This window comes from Eubalaena glacialis, chromosome 10 (assembly GCF_028564815.1).
Source record: "Eubalaena glacialis isolate mEubGla1 chromosome 10, mEubGla1.1.hap2.+ XY, whole genome shotgun sequence".
Taxonomy (NCBI): Eukaryota; Metazoa; Chordata; class Mammalia; order Artiodactyla; family Balaenidae; genus Eubalaena; species Eubalaena glacialis.
The window spans coordinates 84,937,049-84,958,167 of NC_083725.1; the positions used below are offsets into that span (position 1 = coordinate 84,937,049).

The window sequence follows — 21,119 nt, forward strand, 5'->3', positions numbered from 1 at the left end:
GTAATTAGTGCCCATCAGAGCCTGCTAGATGCCTGACTAACATCATTCAATCATGCACCTCCCCTTTGATCTTCACTCCACTCCCACTCTAGTCCTAATCACCAAACTCTCCTTCTCTGTCTCTCTCTCTCTCTCTCTTTTTTTTTTTTTTTTTTGGCTGCACTGCACGGCTTGCAGAATCTTAGTTCCCTGACCAGGGATCGAAGCCGGACCCCCTGCAGTGGAAGCGTGGAGTCCTAACCACTGGACCACCAGGGAAGTCCCTCCTTCTCTCTGGATATAGCTTTCATCAGCCCACAGACATGCTCCAGAATCAGCAGACTTTAAAAAAAAAAAAAAAAAAGGAAAAGCAAACCAAGAACCTCCCTTAACAACACATCCCTTTCCAACTCCTGTTCCATTGCTCTGCTTTTGTCTATAGCCAACCTGATTGAAAAACTTGACTATTCTTTTCTCCGGTGACTTTCAGACTTTTTGACCATGACCCATAGTAAGAAATGCATTTTACAAAGCAGCCCAGGGCACACACACTCAGTGTGTAAGCACACACACTCTCACACAAGCACCCACACTCACACACATGCACTGGCATACACACAGTCACACATAAACACACATATGAAATAGAAACAAACATTTCAGAAAACATTACTCATGGAATATACACTGAGATTTTCTATTCCATTCAATGCTATGTTATGCCATTTCATTAAAAAAAAAACAAAAAAACTGGCTTCTATAGACTGAATGTGTCCTCCCACCCTACCTGCTGCCACCAGATTCCTATGTTGAGACCTAATCCCCAGTGTGATGATATTTGGAGGTGGGGCCTTTGGGAGGTGATTAGGTCATGAGGGTGGAGCTCTCGGGAATGGGATTAGTGTCTTTATAGCAGAAGCTTGAGAGAACTCCCTCACTTCTTCCTCGGGGTGTGGAAGGCATCTTCTCCATTTGAGAAAACAACTGTATACCAGCAGGTGGCCCCTCACCAGACACTGACTCTGCCAGCGCCTTGATCTCAGAAGTCCAGCCTCCAGAACTGTGAGAAATAAATTTCTGTTGTTTATAAGCCACCCAGTCAATGGCATTTTTCTTGTAACAGCCTGAACAGAACTGTTGCTCCACTTCCTTTCTCCTATTAACTTTTTGACATTGAGAAATGTTTAAATATATTAAAGTTCAAAGGACAGTGTAATAAACTTTGTTGTTACCACTTAGAATTTACAAATGTTAACACTGTCATATGTCCTTCAGATTTAAAAACATGTCCCCTACACTCCCACCTCCAATTTCCCTTTCTTCCTCTTTGAGGGCAGGAATTGGGTTTTTATCCTGTCTGTGTTCTTAAACTTCTACTAAATCTATGTGCATCTACAACAAGGTGTATTTTTCTAAGTATGTGAAAATTTTGTATTTCACATTTAAGTTTTGGGTTTTTAATTCATGTGAATTTTTGCATATGATGTGAGCTCAGGATCAAAAGTGTGCATAATTTTGGAGAGACAGTTGTCCCAACATCCTTTATCGAAGTGCATGCTTTCTCTCCACTGAATGAGCAAACAGCAAGGTTTTGTGTATTGGTTCTGTTTCTGGGGCATTTATTCTTTAATTCCCTTCCGTTTGGCCTACACCCCTGTCTCAAATAAAACGGGTCTTCTCAGGGTCCCTGATTATTTCTATCTAGCCAGATAGTTTGTATTCTCATCTTGACTGCCTTTTTTAAAGTTTCAGGAGAACTGGCATCCCTCTACTTCTTTGCCTCTATGACAACCTACTTCTGCTGGTTTTCCTCCTACCATGAGTGCTGCTTCCTTCCCATCTCCTTCACAGGTGCCTTCTACTCTATCCAGTCCCAGCACAAGCTCCTCCTCCTCCTTCTCCAACCCTTCTTTGGCTGAAAAAAAAAGTACACAAATGATCCACAAATACGTTTCCAAAGTAGAGAAATGAAGCAAGGCAGATCCATAAGAGGAACATAAAATATTCCTTTTTTATTACTCATCACCTGCTTCCCCACAGAGGCACGTGGACCGTTGGGTGTGGGGGCTGAGGATGTGAGCTGCCCCACTATCCACTCTCCCCTTTATCTTCTGTAGTCGAACCACCCAGAAGTCAGATTACACTGAAATGTAAAGCATTGCCCAGTTTAAACTGATTTTGCTTCCTTTAAGTAGATTGTTGATTAATCAGACCTGGAGTTATTTTAGAGACAGCACTGTACATGTGCAAGATGGGAACCCACATCTCCAGGATGAGCCTGGAACCAAGAATCTTTAGTCTACGGAACTCAAAGAATAGAAATGTTGCCACCGGAGCCCTTTACGAAGCAGAAGTCCTTCAGTAAAGAAAAGTCAGCTTCCAGCAGCACTAGTAACTTGATTACCCATAGATGGACTGATTCCAGACTAGCCAATCAGCTTCCAAGTTTGAAATTGCCCTAACCGGTTAAATTTCACCCTCAACTCTGGATAGGGGAGATAGCTGTGAGCCCTGTTTCCTGTCCCCTTGCCAGTCGACCTTGCAATCAAGCTTTCTTTTATCACAAGCCAGTGCCATGGTATTGGCTTCAATGCATGCTGGGCAGCAAGCCCTCGCTGGGTAACAAGGTTTCCCTCCCACACAGCTGTGTGCAGCTCTGTGACTGAGTTCTGGCTCACGGTGGAGAAGTTCAATTTGTGTGTGCAACTGCAGGGATGTGCCCTCAGAGAAAAAGACATGCCCTTCTCCTCATCTTTGCTCCTTTCTACTGTTTGGTTGCCAGAGCGAGAGCAGCCCCCTGGGACCCTCCAATACGTGGGATTTTTTTCCCACACCAAGCAACTTTGCATCGCCAGCTGGGAGTTCTTCAGTTCAACTCAATGCTGACACTATTGGCGTGGAGATGGAGTCAGCTGCCGGGAGTCAAGGCTTAGCCCCACCAGACTTCAGATGCCAATTCCAAGTGCAGCTTCTCACCTGTGCTTCTGACCAAGAGGCTGTGAATCGGAGGTTCCTCCAACACCCTCCTCAGTTTCCATTAATTTGCTAGAGCGGCTCACAGAACTCAGGAAGCCAGTTTACTTACTAGGTTATCGATTTATTATGAAAGAATAGAACTCAGGAAGAACCAGATGGAAGAGTTGCACAGAACAAGTTATGTAGGAAGGAGCATGGATCTTCCAGGCTCTCAGTCACTCTCCCAGCACCTCCATGGGTTTACCAACCCAGAAGCTTTCTAAACCCCGTCCTCTTGGGCTTTTAGGAAGGCTTCATTACGTAGGTATGGCTGATTAAATCATTGGCCATTGGTGATTGAATTCAATCTCTAGCCCCTTTCCCCTCCCCAAAGGTGTGGATGGAACTGAAAGCTCCAACCGTTTAATCATGTGGTAGGTTCCACTTGCCCCCAGCCCCCATTTTTTTTTTTTTTTTTTTTGGCTGCGTTGGGTCTTCATTGTTGCGCGCTGGGTTTCTCCAGTTGCGGCGAGCAGGGGCTACTCTTCGTTGCGGTGCGCGGGCTTCTTATTGTGGTGGCTTATTATGGAGCGTGGGCTCTAGGTGCGCGGGCTTCAGTAGTTGCGGCGTGTAGGCTCAGTAGTTGTGGCGCGCAGGCTTAGTTGCTCCGCGGCATGTGGGATCTTCCGGGACCAGGGATCGAACCTGTGTCCCCTGCATTGGCAGGCGGAGTCTTAACCACCACACCACCAGGGAAGTCCCTGGCCCCCATTCTTAAGTGCTTTCTGGAAGTCACCTCATTAACATAAACTCAGGTGTTGTTGAAAGATGTTTGTTATGGATAACAAGACACCTTTATCTGTCTTATCACTTAGGAAATTCTGAGGGTTTTAGGAGCTCTGTGCCAGAAAGGGGGACAAAGACCAAATACATATTTCTTATTATAAATGACAATATCACAGACCCCAAAGTGGGAGCTGCCTATTGAGGGAGACAGGAAGACCCAGAGACGCTGTTCCAAACCCATCCTTGTATACAGGAGAGGAATGTGAGTATTGTTGTAAACCTTTGTTATTTGGGATTTTCTCTCACACCCAAAATTGACCTAGCTCAAGCTAGATATCCTTTAGGATCTTTATTAATAAATATATCTTTTCTTTTCCGTGAATGAATTCATGTATGGGTCTGTGGCTGGCTTTTTTACTGAACAATACAGTACGCTCCACCATCCTCCTCACCTCCCACATTTAATTCATTCCTACAACCTGTGGATCCTTTTGGCCCTCGCCCTCTCTGTACCCTCACCGCCACTCCCCTAGTCCAAGCCACCATAATTTCTTTCTTTCTTTTTTTTAACAGGGCTGGGTCTTTGTTGCTGTTGTTGGCTCAGAGGCTTGCGAGATCTTAGTTCCCCGACCCGGGATCGAACCTGCGCCCTCAACAGTGGCAGTAAAAGCACCGAGTCCTCACCACTGGACTGCCAGGGAATTCCCCCACCATAATTTCTAAGTGTTGCTAACTGATCATTCTGCTTCCACTCTTGCCTATAGGTAAAACCAGTTTATTCTTCAATCCATTCTTCACCTTGTGTTCAGGATGATTTTCTAAAAAACACAAGTCAAGTCATGTCAAGCCATATTAAAAACCCTGCTGTACTTCCTGTCCCATGTAGAATGAAATTGAAGCCCTTTAACAGGGCTACAAAGCTTGGCGAGATTCGCTCTGCCCATCCTCTGACTCCCATTTCTTTTTAACCACATCGTGTCTCTTGGTTCCTTTCTCCATTGTCATGCCCTTTGCAGACTCCTAAGTCATCTGGAGCATCCTTTCCACAATATGTGCCCCACTGGTGCCTCATATCTGCTAAAATGTCACCTCCTTAAAGAGGCTTTCCCTGGCTAGCTCTGCACTCTATTTCCCTTATAGCCCTCATCACAATTTGTAATTTTATATGCATCTGTTCATTGACTTGTCTCTGCTTCTCCTGCTGGACTGTAAGCTTCCAAGACCAAGGACCCTGTTTGTTTCAAGTATCACTCCATCCTCAGGAACAACCAGAGATCCAGACACACAGAAGGCACTCAGTAAATACTTGTTAAATGAAAGAACCCTGACTTAGAGTTAAGAAACCTTGGTTCAAGTACCATCTTTACTGCTTACAGGCCGTGCCACCTTGGGGAAATCAATCCACTTTCAGAGCCTATGTGGAACATGGGGAAAGTGAAGCCTGCCCTGATTATCTCATGGGGTTGATGTGAGAATCAAATGGGATGAGGTAAGGTAAAAATTTTAAACTCTGAACAAATGTGAGGGGTTGATTTGATGTTGAGGTGAGGAAAACTTATGTGAGAACTTAGAATGAGGACCTACTTTCTCAAATACCTGTATCTAAAATAGGCCTCTGCAAACCAGTCTGTCCAAGGCCTTGTTAATTAATAATTGTTCATTGCTGGTCATTTCCTCCCATTATACAGCTTGAAAAGGAAGGTTTTCTTGGAATACAAACTTTAGCACTACTTACGCCATCAATCCCAGTAAATGAGTCCTTTTGAATTAAGAATGAGGAGTTTAGTGGCAGCTGCTAGTTGAAAGTTTTTTGCTAAGAACAATAAAACCTCAGCTCTCTCGCCCCTTGATCTGCTTTGCTTAGTTTGTTGGTGATTGCTGGGGTGTGGTATTTACAGAAAAGTTTAGAAAAGTGCAGGAGGTGGCCTGTCCTTTCCCATTGGATGCCTACGTGGTGTAAATAATCCTCTTTTAATCACAGTCTAAACATGGTCCTAAAACAAGACGTTTGTGCCAAAAAGAATTCCAGGAGGCATTACCCTGATGGTGGGGGGTTTGGAGGGGGGGAGTAGGGATGAGTGGCTTAAATAATAGAATCATCAGCCCCACTGGGCTTGGGCAGGGGGTGGGGTGCACACTTTTGTTGTGTGGATTACCAAAGAATGAATTGAAACTTCACTTTTCCTTTTAATAATCACCTTACTCTAATAGTACTTTTGCCATTTAAACTATAAAGAATGTGGTCCTGTTTTCTCCCTTGCAACACATCTATACAAATACATTGGATTTTTTAAAAAATATTTTATTTGGGAATAATTTTAGATTTCTACAAAAGCTGCAAGGATAGTACAGAGAGTTCCCGTATAATCACTTATCTTCCCTAATGTTAACACCTTACCTTACCACAGTACATTTGTCACAGTTAAAAAACCAATATTGCTACATGATTGTTATCAACTAAAGTCAGTGCTCTATTCAGATTGCCTTAGTGTTTACCTAATGTCCTTTTTCTGTCCCAGGATCTCATTTGATTGGGATTGTTTTTTAGTTTGTTTTGATTTGTTTGAATTTTTCTAAAATTTTTATTTTATATTGGAGTATGGTTGATTTACAATGTTGTGTTAGTTTCAGGTGTATAGCTAAGTGATTTAGTTATACATATACATATATCTATCCTTTTTCAAATTCTTTTCCCACTTAGGTTATTAGACAATATTGAGTTCCCTGTGCTATACAGTAGGTCCTTGTTGGTTATCTGTTTTAAATATAGCAGTGTGTACATGTCAATCCCAAACTCCCAGTTTATCCCTCCCCCCCACCTACCCCCTGATTGGGATTGTTTTTGCATCAAAAAGTCATTTTTAAAAATGTTAAAGTAAAACCATAAACTTAAAATCAAGGAAACCTTTTTCTTTTTGGAGAGTGTAAAGTTGCAGACGTACAGGTCTTTACCAGGAAAACCATTTCTATAATTATTTAATATTGTCTTTCCAAATGCAGATTGTGGGACTCCAGCTAAAGATACTCTTTAAAGGAAAGCATGAATATCTACCCAAAGGACCCCATGTAGAAGCTGCAGTTGGTAGTGGGGTGGGGAGAAGGGGCGGAGACTTGGGTTCTATGGTGCCTTTGCCCTTAGTGGAAAAAGAATGTGCTGGAGTCTCTGCCATCTGGGTAATTAGGTGAAAGTTACTCAGCCTCAGTTTCCCATTCTGTCACATGCAGGTATTGATGTTTCCACGGAGAGCTGTAGTAAAAGTTAGATGCAAACTAAATGGCAGCTTTAGCAATATGCCCAGCACACTAGGACTCAGTAGCCATTACTGTTATTCTTTTATGTTTAAAGAAAGGGAACGAGGCATTTTGGAAATGTTTACTTAGTGGCTGCTTGTTTCAATTTATTGTCACTGAATAAAAACATCTTATAACATCACTGTCCACAAACACACTCAGAAACATTCCTCCCTCTGCTCTTCCTGGTATGTCTTTCTGGAAACAAAACAGTATATGGTTTCCTCTTCCTACCCCGTAAAAATAATACCAACCTTCAAGACTTGGAGCAAATTTCTCCACAAAACCCACTAAATGCTGGGAAAAGGGGATAACCAGGAAGATCATTTGTCATGGTGATTAAAGGAAATAATGTATATAAAATGCTAATCACCACATCTAGCATGTAGTATGGTCTGAAATAATAATAATAATAATAATAATAGCTTTTCTTTGAGATAGTGGCAGTGAGAATGGAAAGTAGAGCAGAAAATCTACTAAGGACTTACATACCAGGACAGGCCTTAGAGGGTGATCCCTTGTATGGAACGGATGAGAGAGGGAGAGGTCAGGAATGGCACTTGTCTCTAATTTTTGAGCAAGAGAGATAAAGGCATTCATGGAGTTAGGGGAAGACTTGGGTGGGGGGTTTTTTATTGTTGTTTTTTGGGGTGTTTTTGTTTTTGTTTCTGCTTTGTTTGAATGGAGTGTTGCAATTAGAAGACTTGCCCTTGGTCCTGGGCATGTGGAATTTAACAAGTTCTTGGGACATCCAAGGGCAGATATCCAAAGACTGCTGCTTATCTGGGTCTGGAGCTGAGGAAAGAGATGTTCTAGTGCCAGGTTGGGGTTCACCATCAAACAGATGTTAGCTGGAGTCAGAGAGGAGAAGATCACCAGGGTAGCTCGTGGAGAAAGCAGCAGCAAGGGCTAAGGATAAAGAGAAACATCTGCGTTAAGGGTAATGAGCCCAGGAATGAGCCTTTGCCAGCTCGAGAGGCTGAGAGACATCTGGCAGTAGCTAGAGGGAACAGAAGAGATTTTTTAGGGTATGTTTGGAGGAAGGGATAAAGTTGATCGTGTGTCAGTACTGATAGGAAGGTGCTACTGAGAAAGGTGGGCTGAAGATGGATAGAGAAGGGATTCCTGGAGGGAAGGGAAGAGTTGACAGAGGAGGGAGGGAACTGAGGACCTGTGGAAGGCACAGGTGTGGTTGCAGCTAAATTTTTAAGTGGAGTGGTACGAACTTGGCCAAATAGTTTCCTCCCATCTCTCCCCTAGTAAAGCACTTCATATGTTTAAATGATGAGCTCTCAAAGTGTGATCTGGGGACCCTGGAAGTCCCCAAGACCCTTCCATAACTGTACAGTGGTGTTTTCTGTACAGTAGGGGTTGCATGTGCAATGGTGTCTCCCTCTGACGGCTAATGGAATATGTGCTTGTATAGTCTTGTGTTTCTTAGAATTTTCTAAGGTGGTGAATTTAGATTTATGTGCATTTTAGTGTTAACTTAGTTTTTTTTTTCTCAGTACTTCTGCTGTGCTTTTACAGCTCTCTTCACTTATACCTGCTATGACATCTGTAACCTCATTATCACCCAGTAAATTGCTATTTTGAAATTCCCAAGTTTTCCTCGCGCCTCTGCAGAAACACAAGAAGTGCACATGGTTGTCTTGTTTAGCAATAATATTTTAAAATTTTTTGAAAATGTTCTACACTGTAAGATTTTGCCAAAAACTGCTATTATTTTAGAATTTTATATTTTATTTAAAAATAAAAGAAAATGTGCCATATGTTTTTCTTATATTAAGGGTGAATTGTTGGCTTTTGAAAGGGAGACTAGAAGAGTCACTTTCTCAACCCATAGCTGCACTGTCTATTTCTAAAGATGCTAAAACAAATAAAAGTGACATATCAGAGTTCGTGAAGGCAGGAATATACTGCCCCTCCCCGCCCAATAAACAAAAACAAAAGTTGGATGAAACTGCAAAAAAGAAGGAAAATATGTTAAAAGTTAATTGATGTAATAATTTACCTTTATTGTCTTATACAACAGACCATTCGGGGATAGTATTATGGTTCCAATTAAATTGTACTATCATTCTGAGACCAATCATTCAGAGTTTAAAGAAAGGAATTGAATTGCATTTTTAAAACAAAGATGTGAGGCACTCTTTAAAAATTAAAAATTGTGGGCTTCCCTGGTGGCGCAGTGGTTGAGAATCTGCCTGCCAATGCAGGGGACACGGGTTCGAGCCCTGGTCTGGGAAGATCCCACATGCCGCGGAGCAACTGGGCCCGTGAGCCACAACTACTGAGCCTGCGCGTCTGGAGCCTGTGCTCCGCAACAAGAGAGGCCACGACAGTGAGAGGCCCGCGCACCGCGATGAAGAGTGGCCCCCCGCTCGCCGCAACTAGAGAAAGCCCTCGCACGGCAACGAAGACCCAATGCACCCAATAAATAAAGAAATAAATAAATTTATAAAAAAAAAATTAAAAATTGTTACAGATTTTCAGACTAGAAATGGAAAGGCCGCTAAAGCATCTCACAGAGTAAGTTAGCGTCTTGCATTAGCTAAGGAAGTACACTCAGCAGCTGAGAGACTAATTAAAACAGCTGACAATGCTGAACACCTGCTGGATGAACAGTCAGTAAAAGAAGTCATGATGGTGCCACTTTCCAACAGTAGAGTAACTCATCAAAAACAGAGTTAATAAATCATCTGCAAAACTGTAATTTTGCTTTGGAAATGGACAAATCTGCACAAGTGCCTGGACATTCTATTCTGTTTGTATTTGTTTAGTATTCACAACAGCTAATCATCAAAGAAGATCTGTAAATTCTTGACAGCAAACGCAAGTGTTGCTGAAGTATTTAAAGTATTGAATACCTTTTTGAATCTTATGTTTTATTCAACTACTGTGTTGACATTTTTAGGGCACTTTTAGTGCAAAATCGGTTGTCGGTACAACTACTGGCACCTTGGCACAAATCAAGGCAGGGGTGCTAAACTACACCAGTGGTCATTGCATTCTCTGCTGCCTCCTGCCCACAGTCAGCCAGTTTCACTTAAGAATGTGGTTGGTGGGGCAGGAAAAATTATTAATGTTATCAAATTTCAATGCTTAAGTGTATCATATATAATCCTTTTAATACTATGTATGATGAGATGAGAAGTGTGCATAAAGCACTTCTACATCGTGAAATGTGATGGTTATTTCAAGGAAAAGCACTTTGCGATTCAACTAGCCACATTTTTCATGGAACTCCATTTTTACTTGAAAGAATGATGGATAGAAAAACTATGGTTTCAGACTTGGGTATCTTGTAGACATTTTCTCAAAAATGAATGAAGTGAGCCTTTCACTTGAAGAAAAACTTATAGCATTTGTCCCCATAATAAAATTAGAGTTTTCAAATAAAAATTTAAATTTTGGAAAATTTGTATCTGCCACCATGAGCTTGACAGCTCCTCATCTCTTAAAACTTCTATGATGAGATTGGGTGATATTAACAAATGTGATGTTTGATAATATATGGAAAGTGTCAATGTTTAGAATATTGACATTACCCAGTGAACCAATGTTTTCCAAATGACCAATGCATGATGTTACAAAATCAAATATGGGTAAAATACCCATTCAAAATGCAAGACAGACCAATGGACTTTAATGTAACATAGTTGAAAAGTTCATTGATAAGAATTTAGATTTCAAATTGCTACTAACCTTTAAAAAACTACCACTCATCAAGTTTTGCTGTTATACCAAAGAAGAGCCACAGTCGTCTAAGGTTAATCAAATACTGCTCATTTCCATTTGCATATTTGTATGAAGCCAAGTTTTCTACAGATAAGAGAATTCAGCTGTCTCCTATTAAGCCAATCATTAAAGAGTTTTGCAGAAATGTAAAGCAATGCCACTCCTCTAATTTTTTTGTTTTGTGTATATACTTATCTTTTGTAAAGTATGGTATTTATACGGATATTTAACAAAATTGTTTTAAAATGAAGTAATAAGTATTTAAATTTTTTCTCAGTCTTAATTTCTTATACCAAAAATATCGATAGATAAAACCACAGAAACAAAAAAATGTTTTAGCTATTCAGTGATTTTTAAGAGTGTAAAGGGGTTTTTTAACACCACAGTTTGTGGATCACTGGTTTAGACCACAAGGAGGAGAGCTGGTGGTTCGAGAGATTTAGGTGGATGAGAAAGGTTTTTAAATAGCCAGTGATTTGTTTTTTTAATTAATTAATTAATTTATTTATTTATTTTTAGCTGTGTTGGGTCTTCGTTTTTGTGCAAGGGCTTTTTCTAGTTGCGGCGAGCGGGGACCACTCTTCATCGCGGTGCGCGGGCCTCTCACTGTCGCGGCCTCTCGTTGCGGAGCACAGGCTCCAGACGCGCAGGCTCAGTAATTGTGGCTCACGGGCCCAGTTGCTCCGTGGCATGTGGGATCTTCCCAGACCAGGGCTCGAACCCGTGTCCCCTGCATTGGCAGGCAGATTGTCAACCACTGCGCCACCAGGGAAGCCCCTCTTTTTCTTTTTAATTAATTAATGAATTTATATTTTATATTTGGCTGTGTTGGGTCTTTGTTGCTGCACGCAGGCTTTCTCTAGTTGCGGCGAGCGGGGCCTGCTCTTCGTTGCGGTGCGCCGCCTTCTCATTGCAGTGGCTTCTCTTGTTGCCAAGCACAGGCTCTAGGCGCTCGGGCTTCAGTAGTTGTGGCACGCGGGCTCAGTAGTTGTGGCTCACGGGCTCTAGAGTGCAGGGTCAGTAGTTGTGGTGCATGGGCTTAGTTGCTCCACGGCACGTGGGATCTTCCCGGACAAGGGCTTGAACTTATGTCCCCTGCATTGGCAGGCAGATTCTTAACCACTGTGCCACCAGGGAAGTCCCTAAATAGCCATTGATTTTTTCTCATAACTTCAGAATATTAAATAACATAAAGCTCTATTAAGAGTGCCTATTGGTTGGAGTTTGGTTAAATGAGTTTTTACCAGTTTAGTCAAGGAAGGAGGATGGTGTATTAGCGTTAGATGCACCTGAATTTGAATTCTGGCCGAGGTAAGCATGGGGAAAATTACCAAAACTCCTAGCCTCAGTTTGTCCATCTGTATTGTAGGATAATAATATCTACCTTAGATGGGTTATTGTGAGGATAAAACTTCATGTAAATCTTCACTACTTAAAGTGTGTTCTGTGGACCAACAAGGGGTTAGCAATGCTAAATACCCAGAGCTCTGAATCATGATCTACATTTTGATGAGATCCCCAGGTGGTCTCATGCTCATTAAAGTCTGAGAAGCACTGATGTGTAAGGCACCTAGCAGAATGCCTGCCTGCCACGTAATAGGTGTTCAATAAAAATTCTTCCTTTGTAGTATTTATTATTCTTCAACTTATAACTATTTTAGTCTTTTGGACTAAAGTAATTGGTTTGATTTTTTTTTTTAATAAATTTATTTATTTATTTATTTATTTCTGGCTGTGTTGGGTCTTTGTTATTGCACACGGGCTTTCTCTAGTGGCAGCGAGCAGGGACTACTCTTTTTTTTTTAAAATTATTTATTTATTTATGTATTTATTTATTTATGGCTGTGTTGGGTCTTCGTTTCTATGTGAGGGCTTTCTCTAGTTGTGGCAAGTGGGGGCCACTCTTCATCGTGGTGCGCGGGCCTCTCGCTATCGCGGCCTCTCTTGTTGCGGAGCACAGGCTCCAGACGCACAGGCTCAGTAATTGTGGCTCACGGGCCTAGTTGCTCCGCGGCATGTGGGATCTTCCCAGACCAGGGCTCGAACCCGTGTCCCCTGCATTGGCAGGCAGATTCTCAACCACTGCGCCACCAGGGAAGCCCCCAGGGACTACTCTTCTTTGCGGTGCACGGGCTTCTCATTGCAGTGGCTCCTCTTGTTGCGGAGCACGGGCTCTAGAGCACAGGCTCAGTAGTTGTGGCGCACAGACTTCGTTGCTCCGCGGCATGTGGGATCTTCCCAGACCAGGGCTCGAACCCATGTCCCCTGCATTGGCAGGCGGATTCTTAATTGCTGTGCCACCAGGGAAGCCCAATTGGTTTGATTTTTAAAAACACATCTGATCAGTTAATTTAGTGTTTTTCTTTCACTTTATTATCGGCCTAAGTAATCCTTCAACTTTCAGATCTATGGTCTAGACTCTAGAGTGTCTCTGTCCCTCCTTTTAATTAATTTATTTATTCAACACATATCAAACACCTAATACATGTTAGGGACTATGCATGACACTAGGAAAACAGTATGCAAAACGAACATGATTCTCACCCTTGTGACGCTCAGCTAAAATTGGCACTAAAATGAGCCAAAATGTGCCATTTGTAATTCTCAAGAAGTAAAGTTTTGTGCATATGGGGGAGTAGCATACATTTTTAAAAAACCTCCAGAGTATATTTTTTTCCTTTTCTGGGTTTTCTTAACTTTTATTAATACAGAAAAAAACTTTATTTACCTCACATAATACTTCTTGGTTTGAATTTTACGTTGTCTCATGATAATATTGCTTACCTTAGGGAATTCCCTGGTGGCCTAGTGGTTAAGTTTCCGGGCTTTCACTGCCATGGCCTGGGTTCAATCCCTGGTCAGGGAACTGAGATCCTGCAAGCCGCACCGTGTGGTGTGGCCAAGAAAACAAAAACAAACAAACAAACAAAAATATATATATTGCTTACCTCAGATTTTTTTCACTTGCCTGCCATAATTTTGACCATTGCTGGATTTTTAAATCTGCTAACATGTGAGTTATTTTTCCAATACTGAAACATTACTGAAATTCTGCACCCATTGAACAACCCCCTATTTCCCTGTGACCCCAGCCCTTGGCAACTGCAATTCTACTTTCTGTTTCTATGAGTTTGACTACATTAGATACCTCCTATAATTGCAATCATATAGTATTTGCCTTTTTATTACTAGCTTATTTCACTTAGCATACGTCCTCGAAGTTTATTCATGTTGACAGGATAACATGTGACAGGATTTCTTTCCTTTTTAAGGTGGAATAATATTCCATCGTGTGTGTATACCACTTTATCTCTTCACCCATCGATGGACATTTGGGTTGCGGAAGCTATTGTGAATAATGGGAATGATGTGAACATGAATATCTCTTGGCTATTGTAAATAATGCTGCAATGCACACGGGTGTGCCACTAGAGTACTTTGATGTAGACACAAATCCATCCCCATGCCTGAAAATAGTTCTCGACTGTAAGTAATAACTGCAGGCTTGAGCTGGCAGAGAGGGAGAGGTGGGCCATTTCTGGCCAGGATTCCATCTCTGGTTATCTCTCTGGGCAACAGCAGAGGGAAGGAGAAAATAGCCTGAATCACTCAGAGCAGAGAGGGTTTCCTGTCTGAAAGATTGTATGCCTACCATATGCAGGACACCATGCTAACACTTTCATATGTATTGAGGGGGAAATGTGGGAGATTTCTTGAATTAAGATAACTATGATAATTAAGATACTTTCCCCCCCAAATTCCCATGACAATGAAAACAGTGATTGCCAGTGTCAGGAATGGGCCCAGCAGAGCAGGATATCAGGACCTTAGCATGGAGAGGGCTTGTGTTATTTGAAAAGAGAGTTGAGAATAGAATATATTCAAATTTCAAATATAATGCAAACTCTTGAAATTTAAGCTTAACAACTTTTTTTCCTGGCTGTTGTGGTGTGGGTTAGGACAAAAAACAAATGTGTTATGTGGCTGGTGTGGCAGAGATCAGTCTCTCAAAGAGCACAGAGCCCTTGCCAGGGTTCTAACCTGATGTTCTTTACTGGTTGCTGGTTAAATAAATCATTTTTGCTGAAAGTTAGTCTTTAAAGAAATTTAGTTTCACTGGGGAGCCCTAGAGTCTGTATCTGGGCTCCCAAGTCCTGCCTGTAGATGTCATTCCTATTAAAATCAGTTCATACACAGACGTCAAAACCAACTTTGGGCTTCCCTGGGGACTAGGAAATATGCCTTCAAGGAGGGAAAGAAAAACCATTGCAAAGTTGAACCACTTAAACTGACTTTCATTGTTGTTTTCTAGTCCATCATTTCAGTCCTTAGAGTAGGGGAGAAGGATCATCACAGACTCAACTTGTTGACATCACTTGACTGGAGCTATTTTACTTGTAACCATAGCAAAATTGGCTATTTTATGGTACAGGGAAGCAGAAAAGGCACTGGCCCGAGAGTCAGAGATGGGTTCTAGTTCTAGCTTGACCTCTAACTAGTTGGGTGCTTTAGACAAGTGCCTTCCTCTCTTGAATATGAGCATACCTTCTGTAAATTCCAGCATCACTTGCACTAGAATAGCTCTAACATTCTGTAAGTTAGGGATAACACTTGATCATTGTGTGCATCCTACTTTTTATTTGGCATTTGTTCATTTGATACATATATACATATATAAAAATCTGTACATGGTAAAAATACAAAATAAGTATTTTTTTATAAGTTACTCAGTTAAACAGCTACCTTTTTAAAGTTTAAAAACCATTGCAAGAAAAGAGAGAAGGAAATCTAGTCAGTCCTTTATATCATTCACAATAAACTTGGTATAAAATATCCATACAAGTGTACAAAATAGTGTACAGTTCACAAAAGCTGTGCAAAGACAGCAAAGTTCTATGAAAAAAAAAAAATCAAAGAGGCTTGTGGGTCTCTCTCTGTTCACATCATGCCCAGTGCTCAGTGAAACCTCCCCAGAAATAATAAAAGGGCACAAGGTAGAGTGCTTGGTGCATATACTATGCATGCAGAAATAGTAAAGAAAAGGCTTTAAAACACACACTCAAAATAGAGGCCGACTCTTCCTCCCATTTACAGAACTCACTTCTTTGCCCAGAGAGCATTTGGAATATGACACATAGAAAAGACTCAATATTTATGTGGTACCTTAGACCAGAAGGCACGGGTAGATTTTTTTTTTTTCTTTTTTGAAATTCTTTAGCTTTCTAAGGGCACTGCTACGGGAAGACTGGGTTACCAGTGTCTGGAGTTGGGCAAGAGGCCCTCGCTACCTAAGATGGGGAGGTGGAGGGATCTAGGAAGTCAGGGGTCTTGAAGTTATATGCTTGATGTTGTGACTCCTATCTCGGTTTCCTACTTCAGAAAAGGTTTCTTACCTTATAGGGCTGTTGCTGCTGTAGACCAGCAGGGCCTGGCTCACAGCTAAACCCGGGCTGGGAGAGTGAACACCCCACTGTGTTGAAAATATCTTGCAATAAGGAGGCTAGACAGGGGCCCTCGCGGCAAAGTTAAGGCTGGGACCAAGACCTAAATTTAACTTATGCGGAGAGGGCTGTTGGTAGGTGGCGTGGGGCAAGGGAATGTCGTTGGGGGGCAATGGAAGGGGCCAGGGTGCCCTCGACGAGGCGACAGTTCTACAGCGGGGAGCCGCAGCGTCTGCGCAGCGGGGGCAAGTGAACACGCACCGAATCCCACCTCTTCAATTTCAAAGCACTTATCATCGGTACCCCGGGCGCGGGAGGGCTTCTAAGACACGGTGATCTCCTCCTCCTCGCCCTCCTCATCCTCCTCGGAGTCGGAGAAGTCCGAAGGTTTGTCGGGGCTGCCAGAGTGCGCGGGCGAGTGGGGCAGCGGCCCTTCGAGGCGCGGGTCCCGCAGGTGCCGAGGGTCGGGGGACGGGTGATGATAGACCAGGCGATGGCGGAGGCTGCCCGGGCCCTCGTCCTCCTCCTCGTCGTCGTCCCCGGGACCCTTCTGGCCCACGTCGCTGAGGTCCGGGTGCGGATTGAGTTTGGTGGGAAGGGTCTGCTCGCGGCAGCCCCCGCTAGACAGGAGCTCGCGCTCCTTGGAGTTCCGCCACTTCATGCGTCGGTTCTGGAACCAGATTTTCACCTGGGGCGAGAGGGGTGAGAGCAGGGGAGAAGCAGCGGTTAGCGCGGAACCCCCGCCACCGCCGCAAGTGGGTGGGAAGGAGGCCCCGTTCTTCCTCTCTTTGCCGGCTCCCCACCCGGTAAAGTGAGTTCGGACCGGAAGTGGCCCGTACCCTACCCCCACCAGCTCGGCTGCACGCACCTCTCGCCCTCTCTTCCGCCACCTGGCCCAGGTGGGCGGGGGTGGGGGAGACGCTGGGCGCGGGAGAGACGGGGCGGGGAGAGTAGCGGGCTCTCGCGAGAAGCCTCCGCGAAGCTGGCTCGTGCACTTACTCCCTCTCTAGACCTTACCGCGTCTGTACAATGGGACCTAAGCGGTTTCAGAGAACCTTCCCGTTCGTACGATGCGTAGGGGGAGGGGCTCTGGGGAGACTGCCCTCACCTGTGAGTCTTTCAAGCCGAGCTTGGCCGCCAGCTTCTTGCGGTCGGGCTTGCTGATGTACTTCTGCTTCTGGAACATCTTCTCCAGCGCCTTGCGCTGCACGTCGGAGAACACGGCTCGACGCAGCATGCCCCTGCGAGGCTTGCCGCGGGCGGCCAGTGGCCAGGAGAAGGTCCCCGGGATGGGCACGACGCTGGAGGACGCTGCGGAGGCCAGGGGTGCGAGGTGAGTGAGTGGGCGGTGGCCCGCCCGGGCCGGTGGCGTCCGCCCCACCATTGCGGCCTCCTTAGGTTTTTCTCTCTGATCCCTTCATCTCTTTAAAGCTCTCCTTTTTCTCCCCCTGGAGAATAGGCTACGAACCTACAAACCTGCGAGAGTGAAAGGCGCTTTCTGCCCAAATAACTTTCCCTTTCAACCGTGCAAACCCGGATTAGGTAAAACCACGGAAACACAGAAAAGACCCCCCACAATAGCCTATTTCGTTTTTCCATTCAACGGTCTCAGGGAAACTAACTTGCGTGCATCAGCTAATATAGTTGCAGAAAAAAGTAAATTGTAAAAATAAAGTAGCCAGCCACTGGGTTCCCCCCTAAGCTTTTAACACGTTTGTGGCTTTTGCATTCTTTAGATGAAAACGAGGTGATTTACTGATTTGATAGAGAGGAGAAAATCCGCTTTGGATTTTTTATGTTTTGAAAAATCCAATCAGTATTCATCTTTTTTTATATTAATCTTTCCTCCCCTCCCCCACAAAACGTAAAGAATTCGGCCAGAATACATGAAAAGTGGCAGCTAATTAGCACATTGACCGCTTCCCAATGGGTATTGGCATGATAAAAGGGGGGAGAGTTTCGCTTTAAGGGAGAAAAAAAAACCCCAAAAGAAACAGAGACTCTAATGAAGCGTGAATGGTAATTGTGTAGTAATGAACTAACAGAAAAAGACTAAGGACAAGCAGCGAAAGCCATATATTACTGGGACAAAAGAGATTTACACTTTCAAACTAAACACAACTGCAGGCCAAGACCATTGGGAGAATACTGATGGCAGAGGCTTCTCTTCCCCGAATCATTTTCATTAAATGGACATGAAAAGCTATTTATAAAGCTCGGGTTGTTTTTGTTAGAGCATTGAGATGGGGGAGAAAGGGAGCAAATTCCATTATCAGCAGTAGCATGAATGGTAAGGGGGGGGTGAATTCTCTCTCCCCCTTTCAAAAATCAATTGCTTGTTTCTTTCGCTGATATTTGGAAGTGCTGTCGAGGTTCTACCCATCCCCCACCGACCATGCCCAGTCTCTCTTCCCTTTATAAGAGTTCCTGTCTCCTTAATCTTGACCAGCTGCAGAGTTTTTGAGCCGTAGTTTGAGTCACCACTGGGATTCCAGGATGAAAACGTCCTGGAACCTGTTTAAGGTGTTTCTCCTTTAAACCGGGACCCAATTATGGGCTTCCCTCCGACTTATTTTACGAGCTCTAGGATCTTTAAAACGGTATGGCGGTGGGGGGACGGTATGAGAAAGAGTTTGGGAAATCAGGTTGGAAATAGAAGGTTGGGGTTGTGGGAGGATCTAGTCCCCCTCCCCCTGGGCGACCTCAGGCATCCCACACAAGAGGGCACCCCATGTGGTCTTGTGAAAAGCCTGAAGCCCTGAATGAGTCTTAAAGAGAAATTAGCCCCGGCTGGTAGGTGTCTCTCGGCGGCTTGGAGGGGCGAGGGTTGGTCTGTGTGTGGCTGCCCGGAGGAGCTGACCAATTGGTCATGGTGCTGAAACCTTTGTGGGGAATCGTGGCCAAGTGCACTGACTCTGTGGGAAAACGGCGGCGTGAAGGGATGCCAACAGCTCCTCGCCGGGAAGGGAACCGCCTCAAATTTGGACCATGACAATTCCTGCTAATTTGTAGAGCAGGGAATTGGTGCAAAGTGTCAAGCAGTCACTGCTTGTGCTAAATAGGGCATCAAATTGGCGCGACGGATTCGTGAATGTTGTACGCCTTGCAACCTCTGAACCGGAGCGTAACCCCGTGGGGTGGACGGAGAAATATGGCTTCGGGGCAGGGAGCGACGGGGTGGGGCTGGGGAGATGCCCAGCCTCCTGAAAGGAAGGGGGGTGAGACCTACCTGGGAAATAAGAAGATCTGATGAAAGGCTGGAAGGAGCCTTCAAAGTAGGGAAAGGCGAAGGTCTTGGGAGGGACACTCTGGAGCAAGGCGGGGGACGTTTCTGGGAGAGAGTGAGGAAAGGAGGAACAGAAGGAGGGAGACAGAAAGGGAATTTGATTAAGTACATGATTATTGTACAGCACAGTGAATACACGACATGATTAACCTTTCGGCTGGTTTCAAAGCCATCTTACTCAATGTACTGACACAGTAAAGTAAACCTTTTCCTAACACTGTCTCTATCTGTGGAACCCCCTCCCTCAGTAGTCCTCAGCGTCCTCCCCCCCCATGTCATCCTAGGCACTAACGAGATAGAAGAACTGGTGGTGGGGGGGGGGAGAAAAGAATTGCAGATCGATAATACTTGCTAAGCTAGTAAATATATTGTCTTGGGTTTAACAAAAACTGGCTTTCAGAAGCTCAAGGACAGAAAGGCAGACGTCCAGGGGCGTGCGCGCAATTTCACTGCGCCAGGGAACTGTGCGCGCTCGGACTGTAGGTGTTCAAATTCATTCTGAGGGTGGGGCGAACCTGGAGGCTTTTCTTCCCGGGAATCGTCTGAACCTAAGTCTCACATTGCTTGACAGTGGGGCCTCGGGGATCTTGCGTACGTGTGTGCACTGCTGTGAGCGTGGGTACCCGCTGCGTATGGGAAACTGAGGCCAGAAGGACTCTGCATCTAGACCGGCCCTTAGCGTTTTGCTTTCACTTACCAGTTCTGGGCGCCGAAGAAAGGATGGCGTTCACTCCAAACTTCAGAAACGTGGGTTCGCTGGCAGGGGAGACGGCCGTCTGCGGTGAGACGCCCCGCCGGCTGCCTGGCCCCGGGGAGCCCAGGTCCGAGGCCCCTGTGTCTGTGAGAGCCGCAGGGGCCCCCTGCCTAGGGGGCGACATGCTGGCGGTGGGCACGCTGCGGGGCAGGTAGGCGGGGGGTCGGCTGATGCGGATCAGATCCTCCACCAGGAAGCTCGAGTGGCCGGAAAATGCCGACTGCAGGGACTGGGGCAATGTTAAGGTGGGCGTGGGGCGCAAGAGGCTGGGGTACCCGGCTGGGGGCGCGAGGAGGCCGGGGAACATCATGTTAGGCGAGGGGCGGGCGGAAAAACCCTTCTTCCAGTGGCCAGAGGGTAAATGCTGGGCTTCCCGCCCCTCCCGCCCTCTCTCTTGGGCTTAGCAGACGTCTTCTAGTAACGATCCCACTTGGGTGTCTGCGAGTCCTCCGCGGTCCTCCCGTCGAGGTGATGGTTTTATAGTGGCCCGCCCGTTAAAGCGTTTTGAAAAGTGACAGCTCTGACAATGAAGTTCAACAAAGTTCTCCACTCGAGCTTCATTCGCCGGAGGCTCTGGGCGCGCTGATTGGCGCAGGGGTGCAATTTATGATTGGATTAGTCTTCATAAGCATGGCCCGCACAATGGGCTGGCAACAAAGGCTGGCGCGCATCAATTCCGCGTATCGACCGCCTCTTTGCAATACAGTGCGCCCCCAAAGCTCTCGCCGGGAGTTTTTGTTCGGAAGCAACACCCGGGCTAATTAAATGCCTATTTAGAAGTTTCAGATGACATCTTGCCTCATAGAAAAGGAATTATTTAAAGAATGCACTAAATTTATTTGCAGCTCCCCTGCTGAGCCTGGAAAATAAATCAATAAATATTCAT

General features: G+C 44.7%; 1 protein-coding gene across 1 annotated transcript; it reads right to left on the minus strand.

Annotated features, from left to right (window-relative positions):
- Positions 1–16,515: 16,515 nt before the first annotated feature.
- On the minus strand, positions 16,516–20,543 carry DBX1 (developing brain homeobox 1). Its single transcript, XM_061203138.1, has 4 exons — positions 20,177–20,543; positions 19,423–19,524; positions 17,302–17,504; positions 16,516–16,881 (listed from the first exon to the last, which is right to left on the minus strand). The coding sequence occupies exons 1-4, from the start codon at positions 20,541–20,543 to the stop codon at positions 16,516–16,518; spliced, it is 1,038 nt and encodes a 345-aa protein (XP_061059121.1).
- Positions 20,544–21,119: the final 576 nt, after the last annotated feature.

Excerpts from the sequence above, each read along its gene's own strand:
- DBX1 (XM_061203138.1), bottom strand. The coding sequence starts at position 20,543 with ATGATGTTCCCCGGCCTCCTCGCGCCCCCAGCCGGGTACCCCAGCCTC. Across the intron at positions 19,525-20,176 it reads TTCTTCGGCGCCCAGAACTG|AAACGTCCCCCGCCTTGCTC; the intron begins GTAAGTGAAAGC and ends ACTCTCTCCCAG. Across the intron at positions 16,882-17,301 it reads TCGGCTTGAAAGACTCACAG|GTGAAAATCTGGTTCCAGAA; the intron begins GTGAGGGCAGTC and ends CTCTCGCCCCAG.